Below are 14,024 nucleotides of genomic sequence, written 5' to 3' on the forward strand. Positions count from 1 at the left end.
AACCAAGACTCGTGGACATATTCATATAAAAAAAATAATTGCAGAATTTATGATAATGCATCAATAAAACTAGAAACTAATATAGCTCTAGATATACACCACCAAAAAAATGTAGTTATAGATATGATTGAGTTAAGTTTGCGAAGATTTTAATTTTAGGTTTATATATGTTAGTAGTCTCTACAGTTACAACATTTGTAGCTAAAGATATGATTGAGTTAAATGTTAAGTTTGCGAAGATTTTTTTTTAATTTTAGGTTTATATATGTCATTAGTCCATGCAGTTACAACATTTTTTGGGTTTGGTCCTTGCACATTTTATTGTTTGGTTTTAGTCTCTGCACTTTATAAAAAAAAAATTGATTTTGGTCCCTGCTGTTAGTTGGAAGTTAAAAAAAAAAAAAGTGAAAGTTAACAGAGTGCCATGTGGTCCAATAATTGTATGTCACGTTGCACAAAAAAGAAACATTTACAAATTTAATTTTAAATCAAATAAAGCAATTGATTTTTTTGAAAGAAAGAAAATTAAGCAATTGATTTATAATTTGTTTTATAATTATTATTATTATTATTATTAATATTATTATTATTAGCTTATTCATCGTCTGTTCGAATCCCATCATCACCATTTACGCTGTTACAATAGAGCTGTAAACTATGCTTCTCTCATTTTCAATCTTATCCCTATTTCTTGTTACAATACAATTATAGATTGGATCCCTTTAGTTTGGACCAGTGCATGTTTTGGTCCAACTCAGACCACTTAAATGACCTGATATTAAAGGTTGTCTTCCGGTCAAAACATATCATACACCTTATTATCCAAAAGCACACTAGCAGCCCCCTTTCCTCTTTTAATTTACAAAGTTTTTTTTTATTTCCAACAATCTAACAAACCCAAGACTCTATCGACAGTGGAGAGAAAATTCTTCTTCAATCCTAAATGTTAAATTGAAACAACCGAATTTTTGAGTATCAACCATGCTTCTTCAATTCTGAATTCTAAATTTAAATTATTAAAAATTGTAACCACGGTTAAATTATTAACTCATAATTGGGATGAATCTAGCATGAATCCGGAATGAAAACGACCCTGAAACCAAAAACGACCCATAAACTAAATCAACCCAGTGCCGAAGGTTCACAAAACGAAAATCATGAGTGACAAAGGGTTTGTCCTGGAAGTGGTCCTTTGAGAAATCAAATCGATAAAAATTGGAGATTGAGTTTGATGATGGAACAGAAGTAAATAAAATTAGAGAAGAAGAGAATAGGGATGAAATTGGGGATTGGATTTGATGGAAAGAAGAAGAAGGTGATGGAAAGAAGATGAAACTGGAGAAATGAATCGCTGTAGGAGAAGAAAGGAAGAGAAAGAAATTTTGTTTTTTAGTTTAGTTCAAGGGTATTTTAGGTATTTCATTTAATGACAAAAATGATAAGGTGTGGTTAATCTTACATAAGACTTAGGTGTCATACAATTTGTACAGCAGGTACTGAACCATTAATCCCAACCGTTTATATAAAATATTATTATATTCAAAGGTTAGATTTCAATTGGTCTAAGTTGGACCCCAAGTTTCACCGGTCCAAATTAAAATTCACCTAGATTATTATCCTTGTTGAAAGTTTGGTGTTGGTGTCACTGTTTTTAGTGTATTTACAAGAGAATATGACACACCATCACCATTTCTTCTTAGCAAATTTTCTCATTGAATTGAACTGCAAACTTTTGAAATTCATTGAACTTGAAGACAATTTTCGAAGTCAATTTTGCTAGAAAAAGCTCTAGAGAATCAGTTATAGTCAATTTCTCTATCAATTTCACGACCTGAGATTGATTTGCATTCAATTGAAAACCCTAGGTTTCATCTATCCCCCTTTCACAAAACCTTCAATTGCCGTTTATGTTGTGCAAACTAGGATTCCTTCTTAAAACTTACAATAACAATAGTATGGACAATAGATGTGTTGATGGTGAAGAAAAACATAAGTGAAGAAGAAAACGTAAAAATCAATAATGCGGTTGTGATGGTGAAAGGTGAAGGCCGAAGGGATATGGTACAAAATCGTAACACAAGAGGAATTGGGTTTTTAAAGATTATGTTGTTAATTATTAATAAAATAATAATAAAACAAATTATAATTCAATTTCTTTATTCGATGATGTAATAAAATTTGTAATTATTCCTTTTGTTGTGCCACATGGCATGTAATAATTGGACCATGTGGCACTCCGTTAACTTTCACTTTTTTTTTAACGTCTAACTAACGGTAGGGACCAAAACCAATTCTTTTATAAAGTGCAGGGATTAAAACCAAAAAAAAAAGTGCAGGGACCAAACTCAAAAATTGGTGTAATTGCAGGTACTAATGACATATATAAGCCTTAATTTTATCTCCTCTCCTTGAGTAGATATTCTTCTCTTGGTCAATGAGAAGTTCATTGACTTTTTTTTTTGAAGGAAGAAGTTCATTGACTAAACTCGACACTTTAAAATCTGGAGAAGTGATAAATTTAGAGTCTAAAACTCAGCTTTGACATGTCAATGTCCATTCAACTACTAATCGAATAGAACTAATATAAGACACTTGAGTAGATGTTATATCCATGTTTTTTTTTTCAAATATATTTTTACTTAATAAACTTTGATTTGTCAAACTAAAAAAACAGTGTACAATTTTTTTCAGGGGATGTTTATTTTATTATTATTATTTTTATTTGAATAACAAATGTTGGTAAGTTTTTGTAAAAAAAAAATGTTGGCAAGTTAACTTCCCTAAAAAAAATGTTGGTAAGCTAAGATTGTGTGATACAAAATATGATAAATTTATCATGTTTTACTTAACTCTCGTGTTTGATGTACCAAATGGATATGATAAAATAAACTATTTTATAATTTATAATTTCATTATGTCTTGCCCTTGTAATTCCTATCTTTAAGTATATATTGTAAAAAAACTACCGGTTAGAAATCTATTCCTTATTTTATCATCATGATATCATGTCATTTTTAAAATATATTGTCATTTTTAAAATAATGATATCATGTGTTTGTTATTATAATTGATTCCTTGCCATTTTGAAAATATTTAATTAATAATGAGAGTAACGTTATCATTTAATTATGATAAAATAAAGATATCACGCGTCTATCCTATCATGATAGAATTAAAACTTATCTTGCATATATCATATCATGTTTTCATATTTTATCACGTCTTTATCTTATCATGACCATCAAACAAACTTTATGTTAAATATTACTTTCATTTTAAAGTGTCGTTTTAGAATAATAACAACAAATTAAAGAAATGAATTTTTTAAACTTATTTCCTACTACACCCTTATTTTAATCTACCAATATGTTATCTTTCTTTTTTGGATAGGTGTGACAATGTGTACTTTATGATGTTGGTCCTTTTTTGTGGCCGGGAGTTGTGATGCTGTGTCCATACATTTTTAATTATGATTAATTGAGATTATATGAGAGTTTCGTGGTAAGTTTGACTTGAGCATGCTGGTTTATGCCATTGGTATATCCTAGTGTGTAGTACTTTACCATTGGTTACTAATTACTTGGTATATTAATGCTGATGCTGGGTTTTTTTATAAGGCGGGTATGAGATAGCTAGGGATGGCAATTGGCCCCAGATCCTGTGGGCACCCGCAAAAAATACCCGCTATGGGTAGGGTAAAACTCCGCTGTCATGGGTCCTGGGTTGGGTATGGGTAATTACCAGCAAATTTGAATGGGTATGGGCACTATACTACCCAGCCTTGCAACCCGCATATATGTATTTATATAATATGATAAATAATTTATTTATTTTTGGTGTACAATTAATTTATTTATTTAACTATTTAAGTCTAACCCTAAACCTAAAACAACTTAATAAAAACTTTAGTAACAATTTATTATGACTTTAACATGCAACTACAACTTTTTAACGTATAATTGATGTAAGGTATCTAATTTTTTTTTCTTTCGAGGAATATTTTGGATGTTTTTTTTATTTAGCTAAATACTACGATTCATATTATTTTGTGAGTTGATTTAAAAAAAAATTGGATCATAGTTTTATTTCAATTGTAGTGTTTTTATTATCTTTTCATGGCTAAAGTGCGGGCAATGGTTGCGGGTATGGGCACTTAAGTACCCATAGGGTATGGGGAAAGACACTAAAGTTGTTGCCCACGAGGGTACGGGCACGGATATGGGCATTTTTTACAAATGCGGGTATGGGGATGGGTACTATAGTACCCTACCCATTGGGTACCCATTGCCATCTCTAGAGATAGCTAATGGTGTGGACAGGGTGGCCTAAGGCTTACTAATTTTTTTCCAGATATTTTTTTTTTAAGAGGCTAAAATGAAATTGTATTACCACCTCAAAATGGCATTCCCTGCACAAGGTGTGCAAAGGAAGAAACACCAGAATTCAAACAGTTACACCGACATATTTACAGCTCAAAACCAATCCGCAAAGGCGGAAAAAACAGCAAAGAAACTAACAATTAACCTATGCCAAGTATAGTGAACGGACTGAGCCACCAACCATGGTAATTGAGGGGAAGATTGATGTATTTTCCTTTCAACCACATAAAAGTTGTCGACTTAATCTTGTCAGCCACCTGATGAATGGTGCAGAATTTCACATTGAATACCCTGTTGTTTCTTTCTTTCCAAATTTCCCAGAGAGTTGCGAACCAAATAGCTTGTAAAATGAATTGTTTTGATTTGGCGACGCCACCAAGAAAACTGAACTGATTAAAATGGCTTGGTGCATCGTTAGGCATAACTGAAAAAACACCTATCCATCTGAGAATTAAATTTCAAACAGATCGAAAAAAGTCACAATGTAAAAACAAATGGGAAGATGTTTCCATTTCCCCACACTCTCCAGCACAATACTGGGCATCAATAGTAATAACATGCCGACAGAAAAGATTGTCTTTGGTAGGAAGCCTATCACGAAACAGACGCCAGGCAAATATAATCACCTTCAAAGGAACATTCTTGTGCCACAGAGAAGACGCAGACACAACTTGGTCGACATGAGTAGAAGCCGACAACAAATTATAAGCACTACGAACGGAATACTCAGAAGATGTTTCCAACCACAACCATCTATCGACCCTATCAACCTGCAAGGAAACATTACAAAGTAAAAGCCTAAGCTCCCCCAGCAGCTCCGCTTCCCACGCAAACAATCTTCTCCTCCACCTCCACGCACCACCCTCTTCCCCCCACCCTAAAGAATACGTACCAAAAACAGACTCCTCCTTCAACAATGATAGGTCAAATAATCTAGTAAATCTGTCCCTAAAAGCCATTCCACCTACCCACACATCCGTCCAGAAGAAAGTATTTTTACCATCTCCCACAAACTGATGAACATTACTATGAAACCATGCCTCCGCCCTCAAAGTGGTAATATCCCTCCACCAACTAGAAGCCTCACGACCACCATCAATCAACCGACCCCCCTCCACTCCGTACCTCGCTGCCAACACCCTAAACCATAACCTATCCCTCTCTACTAACAACCTCCAACACCACTTCCTTAAGAGAGCTCTATTAAAATCCCTAATTCTCCTTACCCCCAAACCACCAACCTCCTGACTCCGACAAATAGTTTGCCAATCAATCCAAGATATTTTCCTGTGGTCTGCACTCCCCCCCCCCCCCCACAAATTTTTTTTATTAAAAATAGATTCGATATAGGAAACAATACCTGACGGAGCCTTGAAAAAGGAAAGAGCATAGACAGGCAGCGACGATAGGACAAACTTCAACAAAACCAAACGACCGCCAAAGGACAAGAAGTTCGAGCTCCAACCAGACAGTCTAGCAGTTATACGCTTAATAAGAGGATTCCAAAAATCCAACCGACGAGCATTACCTCCAATAGGCAAACCAAGATACATGAACGGAATAGTACCAACCTTACAATTCAACACCATAGCTGCTTCAGCTAACCAAGAACCAGAGACATTCACCCCTACTAAAAGACTCTTCGAGAAATTCACCTTAAGACCAGACAAATCTTGAAAAAGAAGAAGCACCGCTCGCATAGCTCGAATATTCGCCCACGATTTTTTTCCAGATATTAAAAGGCTTCAAAAAAAGATACCTTACAAGTGTAAGAAGATATATCAACTGACATGCTTAATTAAACTATTTTGCATTTTAAAATGTAAGAAATGTATAATTTAAATAAAATTATAATAGAATATTAGTAATATTAAAAAGGCTTCTATTTTTGCGGTAACTTCCTTTAAAGTTTATTTTAGATCTCAATACCTATAATTGTGCTGGGTCGGCCATGCTGTTAAGATTTAATTTGGCAATGCAAATTAGGGTAACTCATACCAGTAATGTATTAAAGAGGTGTATTGCGAGTATGCTGTTGTACATATGTTAGTAGTTGCTAAGACTTATATTTGCGAGTATGCTGTTGTACCACTAGAATATTGTGTGCGTTGCCTCGTCCAACTTTCTAGCACATGAGTAGTATATGTGGTCTCTCGATAATCCTTTATAGAAGATGGATAGGGTGTATCTGCATTGATGTTGTTGATCAAGAAACGAAGTCTCGTTAGACATTTTCTCAATTAATTTACTTATACGAACAATTGCTGATCATGATAATCATATCACTTTCTTAACTATCACGAAATTGAAAGTGACTCTATCGTGAAATTATATGAGCAGTTGCTGATCATGATAATCATATCACCTTTTCAATTAGTTTCTGCACTCTAAATTTTTTGGGTTATAGTTAGGCATAATTTTTTCCAATGATCCTACTGCGAAATTCACAGACACTCAATAGAGAGGATATTGCATATTCGAACCCACACTCCAAGTTAACATGACCCTATTTGAAAACAGTTTGTAACAATAGCTTAATCAAAATGAAAGCTAGCTCTATTGTATTTGGAGATATATGTATTATTACAACATCTGTGATCAAATTATAGCTAGACTAGAAATATGTCCTAATACCCCAAAAAATGAAAGAGTATTAGTGTGTGATATATGCACTTCAAATCAATTCATCAAAAATATTTCCCATGTCAAACTTACAATTGTTACATTCTATAGCATTAACCACTTCATGAAATGCTGAAACACTACATGGAACTACCAAGCCATTCCTCTGTTCAAACCCAAATTCATTGTATGCTTTCTCCAACAACATCTTGAACAATGGATGTGAGAGGTACCGGGTTGGAACCACGTATCTCTGTCGTTCCTCCCCAACATATAGTGCAAAAACACCACTTTTTTTGGACCCAACTTTTTTTGTGGTTGGAATTTTTTCTTCTTCCTTATATTCCTTCAACAACTTTAAGTGAGCAGGGTCAGAGTCAACTCTACCTACAACCTTTACCTTTTTTGCAAGTTTCTTGATCGATACAATCTTTTTCCCTAACATCTTGTTAATTGTAACTCTAAATCACTTCAAAAGAACATTAATTTCATAAAGATAAGAAATAAGGGAGGGAGATAGATATAGGAAGGGTGCTATGTGAAATAGGACTTGGCTATTGGGCAAGGTGAAGTAATAATGACTTATAGCATTATCTTTGGCTAAAATAACATTACAGGATAAGGGCTATTACATAAAAATATTAAAGAGTCACTTTCTTACTTTTGAATACTATGACTGGGGTATTAATTAATTCATTTCTAAAAGCATGTTTAGTTCCAATTTTTGAGAGTTAAAATTGAGGTGAGTTCTACACCTGATCCAGCACTATAATTATTGGAAATTTTAAAGATGGTCACCATGATGGTGATTTGATTGAAATCAATTCAGTACGAGTTATTTTCAGTTGTTTTAATCATACTAACATTAATTAAGTTATTATTTCAATCGTAAAAATGAAGATGACCATTATAACATATGCTATCAAGTCGTAATTTGAGTTTTGATCATTTTTGAAGTATTAATCTACAATGGATCATATGTGAATTTTACCTAAAATTGATTATAATTGTGTAAAATTTGTTTTGATATGTTTGGTTGCTCTCAATTAAAATTGATTTTATATTTATGATTATAGAAATGATGTATTGACCAACTTAATTTTACACATATATTCAAACGGAACTCATTTTACCTTGGATACACATTTAGTCAAAATCATAATCAATTTGATAAACATCAATTTTTGTCAGCAAGAGGCAAAAGACACACCAACTATACATCAAAACAGTAATCTCATTCTGTTATTACCGCTCGGAACATATGCACTAGCAGTACTTAATTTTTTGGTGATTGAGAAATCTCAGATATCTTCAAAGAGACTAAGAAAGTTGGTCTGTGTAATAGTTAATTATTATATAAGTCAAAACTCAGAAATCAACATCCGTAACATGTGGCAGTGGCACACCAAAACATACTTTAAAAATAATATACTATTAGCATAACAATGTAGTTGGTGCTGGTTTCATACTTTGATTTCAACGTCATATTTGCTGACTGTAAGGTATTTTGGTGCCTATGCAATGGGAAAAACTAACAAGTGGTTGGTTGGTTAACGTCTCATTTGAATAGTCCAATTGACACTACCACTGGATTTTGCTTATGCCTTTGCCCTTAGATCCCAGAATTGAAGAAACTAATAAGAGAAAATAACCATTGCATGTGCATTTTCTCATTTTCACCCTTCTCTAATTTAAATGAGCGTCTTCTGTCAAAAATAAGTATACTTTTATATTAGATTAGACATCCTAACAATATCATTGTAGTTATCCCAAACAAATATATTTGCCAAAAATTTGTAGCAACGTAAATAAAAATTGGTGTTATGTGCGAATTTTAAATAAAAGTGTTTCAAGCAAACTAGGATCACCATCTTTAAATATCAAGAACAAGTTAAGAATTTGAAGAGTGCTATTTCGAAGTAGACATTTAAAAGCAACGTCAGAGTTGCTCGAAATATTTCAAATTACATAACTTCTAAAAAGAGTTATATAAAGTTTATTAAAAAAAATATTTCAAATCATCAGTTATAGGTTTTTCAACGCCAAAAATTTAAATTCGAAGAGTAAACTTTCACGAGAAGACTTTTGGGAAGTAGAAACATCATGCAATGTAGGAGTTGGTTTATTTTCTTATCTACAAATTGTAAAATCAAACTTCATGCAAATGAGCTTAAAACTATACCTAATAGATAATCACATCTCCATCACATGATAACATATGTTATTGACATAGTTGAAAGAACGATGTATGCAACCCGCTTATGTTTGCACACTTTGTGCACCTTTTTTCTTTATACATTTTACTTTACCAACTTGCTACATATGTTTCTTGCACTTTCATAGAACGCTTGTATCCTTAAACCTATCAATTAAAAACTTCTTGAAGATCTAACTTGAGTTTTAAATTGATCTTTCAAGTTTATTTTTTGAAAGGAACAAATTTTCGCGCCGACAATTAGTAAGTTTATTTGTCTTGTTGTGACACTTATATTCTCTATAGCAAGTATACGAGAACTTTGTTAACACCTAACTATGAAAATAGACTATCTGCTTCTTGCAGATGCTTTGTTTTTAAAGAAGCCTTCTTGCAAATACTTTAGTTATTTACATTGAAAAAGATTTTGCTATAGTCTGTTTGGTACAAAGTTAATTATGAATGGATTTAACTTCTTAAAGTGTTGTTGGGTTTAATTTAATTTTTTTTATATAGTTGGCTCACTCGTAAAATATAATTTTTTTTTATATAGTTGGTTCACTCGTAAAATTTGTGCTAGTTCTGCCATTGATTGAAAGAAGTCGTTCACCTGAACTTGAGGATTGAGACCTTAAACAAAATTTCGCTAGATATTTTCTCAATTAATTATCATATATGAGTGTTGGTGATAACCATATCATGATTCATGAGCATCGTAACAATTCTAATTGATCCAGAAGGACCGCAACTATTTCAATGTTTAACACCAATTCTAAACCATATATAATCTTTTAAGTTATAACTAAGCAAAATCTTTTTAATTTTGTTTTAGAGAGCCTAGCAACAAAATTCACAAAAAATAAATACTAAGAAGGGGGTATTGCAGATTTGAAACCGCACCAAAATATATCAAATGTCATACAACATTTATCAAATGTCTCTATAAGGTCAAATCAAGTATAATTGAAAACAATGTGAAGCTATAGCTCAATCAAAGTGAAAGCTAGCTCTATTGAATTTGGGAAATATACACACTACAGCATTATGTGTATGATATATGCATGATCTAATTATAGCTGGACTAGAAATTTGTTCTAAACCCCCAAAAAAATGAAGGAGTATTAGTGTGTGACATATGCACTTCCTTCAAATCAATTCATCAAAAATATTTCCCATGTCAAACTTACAATTGTTACATTCTATGGCATTAACCACCTCTTGAAATGCTGAAACACTGCATGGAACTACCAAGCCATTCCTCTGTTCAAACCCAAATTCATTGTATGCTTTCTCCAACAACATCTTGAACAATGGATGTGAGAGGTACCGGGTTGGAACCACGTATCTCTGTCGTTCCTCCCCAACATATAGTGCAAAAACACCACATTTTTTTGACCCAATTTTTTTTGTGATTGGTTTTTTTTCTTCCTCATATTCCTTCAACAACTTTAAGTTAGCAGGGTCAGAGTCAACTTTACCTACAACTTTCACCTTTTTTGCCAGTTTCTTGATTGATACAATCTTTTTCCCTAACATCTTGTTAATTTCCGATCCAAATCACGTTGAAAGATGCTGTGTGAGAAGGATGTAGATATAGGAAGAGTGCTATATGGAATTGGCTATTGTGCAAGGTGAAGTAATAATAACTGCATATCTTTATATTTGGCTAAGATAACATAACATGACGTTGTAAGGAAATTACTTAAAAAATTCAAGAGTCACTTTCGTGTACTTTTTGAATATTGACTGAAATATTAATTATTTCGTTTTTTTTTTGTGTGATTTTGTCAAATAAAAAAAAAAGTTAATTCATTATGATGAGTATAGATTGAAACATTAATCTCATTCTTCTATTACAACTTGAGAATATTTTGTACTAGCAGGCTTGAGTACTTCTAGAGTAACTTATTTTGCTGATGAAGAAGAAAATCTCATATTCTTCAAGAGAGGAATTAATATAGACTATAGAGGTAGTCCATGTTAGAGTCACTAAAATATTAGTGAAAACCCAAAAATCAAACTTCCGTAACACGCGGTACATCGTCACTTTAAAATAATACTAATAAATTAAAAATATTGTGGTTGGTGTGATGTATTAGTTTCATCTCAAAGTCACATTTGTTGACTGTAACTTATTTTTGTGCTTAATAAAAGCATAAGTGGCAATGAAATGGCGCAAACCAATTGGTTGGTTAAGGTTCCAAAATTTGATATTGCTGAAAGTGACATCTAATTACACGTATATATGATCTTCATACTATTGCAGGCGTATTAATCAATTCCATTGCACCTATTAAATCTTTAATACTACGTACTCCTACATTATTGGTATTAGAAAATATAAACTACAAATGGTATATGCTTCTGAGTATAAATTCTATATTCTTATGACTACTTCCATAACGCGCTCTTCACCTCTAATCTCAATGTAGGGAAAGTCACATGTTAATGACCATTCAAGTAAACGAATGGTTTATTGTTAATTGCAATGTTCCAATATATTGAATCAGCAATCAGGCCTTTCTTTAGCTTGACAATTATACACGAAACAATGATATTTTAGAACAGAGTGATGATATTCTTGATGTGGAACTGATAAAATATCAAAGTCATATTTTCTACGAAATTTACGTGTATGGAGACGGTTTTTAAAATGGTTTTGCAAGTACACAATTTAGATGATAAAATATTGTAGTGACCTTTGATATTCTTGGACTCTGCGTTGTAACTAGTACATCTTCGTTTCTTCGCACTTATTGTGCGTATGTTGTATAACCGGGCTCTTTGAAACCGATTTTGTTTCACTTTCAGATTATTGATTTTCTACAATAGGATTAGACGCGAGACATGTTTTCATATACTATTCTCAATAAGTCAATTATAAATTAGAATCGCATTCAGCTACAATGGTCGTTGAATCGAGATTGGAAGGTGCATATTACAAATCTCTATATTAAAAAAAATAAATGAAACATATGTTTGAAATTTACACCATCCCATGTCGATCTAATGAACAACTGATGTGGCTAAATGTGTGAATGCAAGAATAATTACCATGTCATGTCATCGTGAAGTAAAAATTAAACCAAAATGTAGATGAAGCAGATGAATTTAAGTAGTTCGTTTAATTAATTAATCTCATGTTCATAAATTTTTGAAGAGCTTATTAGAATAATAAAATGATCGTCCACGTGAGATTAACTCATTTGGTAAGGACAATGCATAATATATGCTAGGTCTGGGGTTCAAACCTCGGACACCACAAAAAAAAAAGAATAATAAAATTGTAACACCCTGAATTTTGGTCCAAACATTACACCTAATTCATTTTAACTTTTAGAATATCACTACAATTTCTGTTTCATTAAGAAAAATAAGACTATTTTTTATTTGTGTCCCCGTCGCGCTGCAAGCAAAACACCAAAGCAAACACATCTATTCATGTTCATGGGTACCTAGAATGTTGGTGTAAGGGTCAATTTCCTTATCCAAATTGGTTCATACTCAAAACACAAGAAACAATGTTATAAAATAGATGATATCAAAACTTCTCGATCAAAAAGAATTAAGAGAAATACATTCAAGTCATATTCTTTAAGTAAAGTTCACACCCATTTCTTTTGCATTATACTATTTTAATCAATTATAAAATCACAAATATACAACTGACCCAATGCAATTATGCGTAAGATGCATGTCCTTATAACTATATATGATCCGGATATAACCCGCCACACAGGCACCACACAGATGCATATGCCATGCATGATCATGAAAATAAATGCAATAATGCAATATGATATTAACCCGCCACTAAGGCACCACACATAATATGATTGTAACCCGCCACTAAGGCACCACACAGAATATAATAGTAACCCGCCACTTAGGCACAACAATGCAATATGATATTTACCCGCCACAAAGACACCACACAGAAAATAATTATATATCTCACATCACCATGAACAAAGTCAAAAACAATCTTTTCAATAAAACTCACATTTTCATCTTTTTTCATTTTCTTTAATTAATCAAAATCTAACATGTCTTTCTCAGCATCACAAAATCATATAAACATGATAAAATAAAATAGAATTATCATTCCACATCACATCATACACAACTATCATATAAAACTCAATTAAAATAATCACTTATAAAATATTATATTTTACCACGTAAGGAAATATTTTAATTGTTTTTCTTTTCAAGAGACAAGAATTGCTACCACTGTTTAATAACACAGTCCTAACACTTAGTAAGAACGTATGGAAAAAAGCCCTTACCTCGAAAGGTTTATTTCATAGCAATATACTTCTAGTTCCACTCAAAGAGCTACTTCTAGTTCCACTCAAAGAGCTATTTGCTAGCAAGAAAGGACTCGAAGCTTCAAAAAGGAGACCTTGGATTTACACACGCAAATTGAAGGAGAATAAAACTTGGGAATTTATTTTCAATGAGCAAGTGGGCCATTAAAGAAATGGAAGTATATCTCAAACAAGGGTTTTCTCCAAAAGGGTATAACATTAAAATGATAGAATTTGAGGGAGGGAGTGCGGCGTGTTATGCTATTATATATGTGTTTAGAGACATAGGAAAATTGAGAGATAGTGGTGTGTGAACTATCTTTACGTTGAAATAGATGAGGAGAGAGAGATATGGTAATCGTGGAAGCAAAATGCAAGGTAATTAAACCTAATTAGGCAACTCACATGTGAAGGTAAATAGTAGTTACAACACATCCTATTTTTTTTTGTACTTAGTCAAAAATTGGCCAGATTACTCCACTTCTAGCATACCTGTGTTTGTTATCAATCTACAAATCA

At 32.5% G+C, this 14,024-nt stretch overlaps 1 protein-coding gene, 1 long non-coding RNA gene and 1 pseudogene across 2 annotated transcripts; all 3 read right to left on the reverse strand.

Moving 5' to 3' along the window:
* Window positions 1-6,899: 6,899 nt before the first annotated feature.
* Window positions 6,900-7,446, reverse strand: LOC146910754 (auxin-induced protein 15A-like). Its single transcript, XM_085731018.1, has one exon. The coding sequence runs from the start codon at window positions 7,444-7,446 to the stop codon at window positions 7,054-7,056; it is 393 nt and encodes a 130-aa protein (XP_085587144.1). The 3' UTR covers window positions 6,900-7,053.
* A 2,735-nt stretch (window positions 7,447-10,181) lies between these two features.
* On the reverse strand, window positions 10,182-10,839 carry LOC146910755 (auxin-responsive protein SAUR15 pseudogene; annotated as a pseudogene).
* Window positions 10,840-12,314: 1,475 nt separating this feature from the next.
* On the reverse strand, window positions 12,315-13,770 carry LOC146910756 (uncharacterized). The gene is made up of 2 exons (XR_015020042.1): window positions 13,485-13,770; window positions 12,315-12,650 (listed from the first exon to the last, which is right to left on the reverse strand). It is a non-coding gene; the product is annotated as an uncharacterized LOC146910756 (long non-coding RNA).
* Between the last annotated feature and the right edge of the window lie 254 nt (window positions 13,771-14,024).

The sequence above is a fragment of the Medicago sativa genome, chromosome 7 (genome assembly GCF_051527215.1).
Source record: "Medicago sativa cultivar Bolivia chromosome 7, Bolivia_mono, whole genome shotgun sequence".
In the NCBI taxonomy this organism is placed as follows: domain Eukaryota; kingdom Viridiplantae; phylum Streptophyta; class Magnoliopsida; order Fabales; family Fabaceae; genus Medicago; species Medicago sativa.

What these genes read in the sequence shown, in the direction of transcription:
- LOC146910754 (XM_085731018.1), bottom strand. Translation starts at nt 7,446, where the DNA reads ATGTTAGGGAAAAAGATTGTATCGATCAAGAAACTTGCAAAAAAGGTA.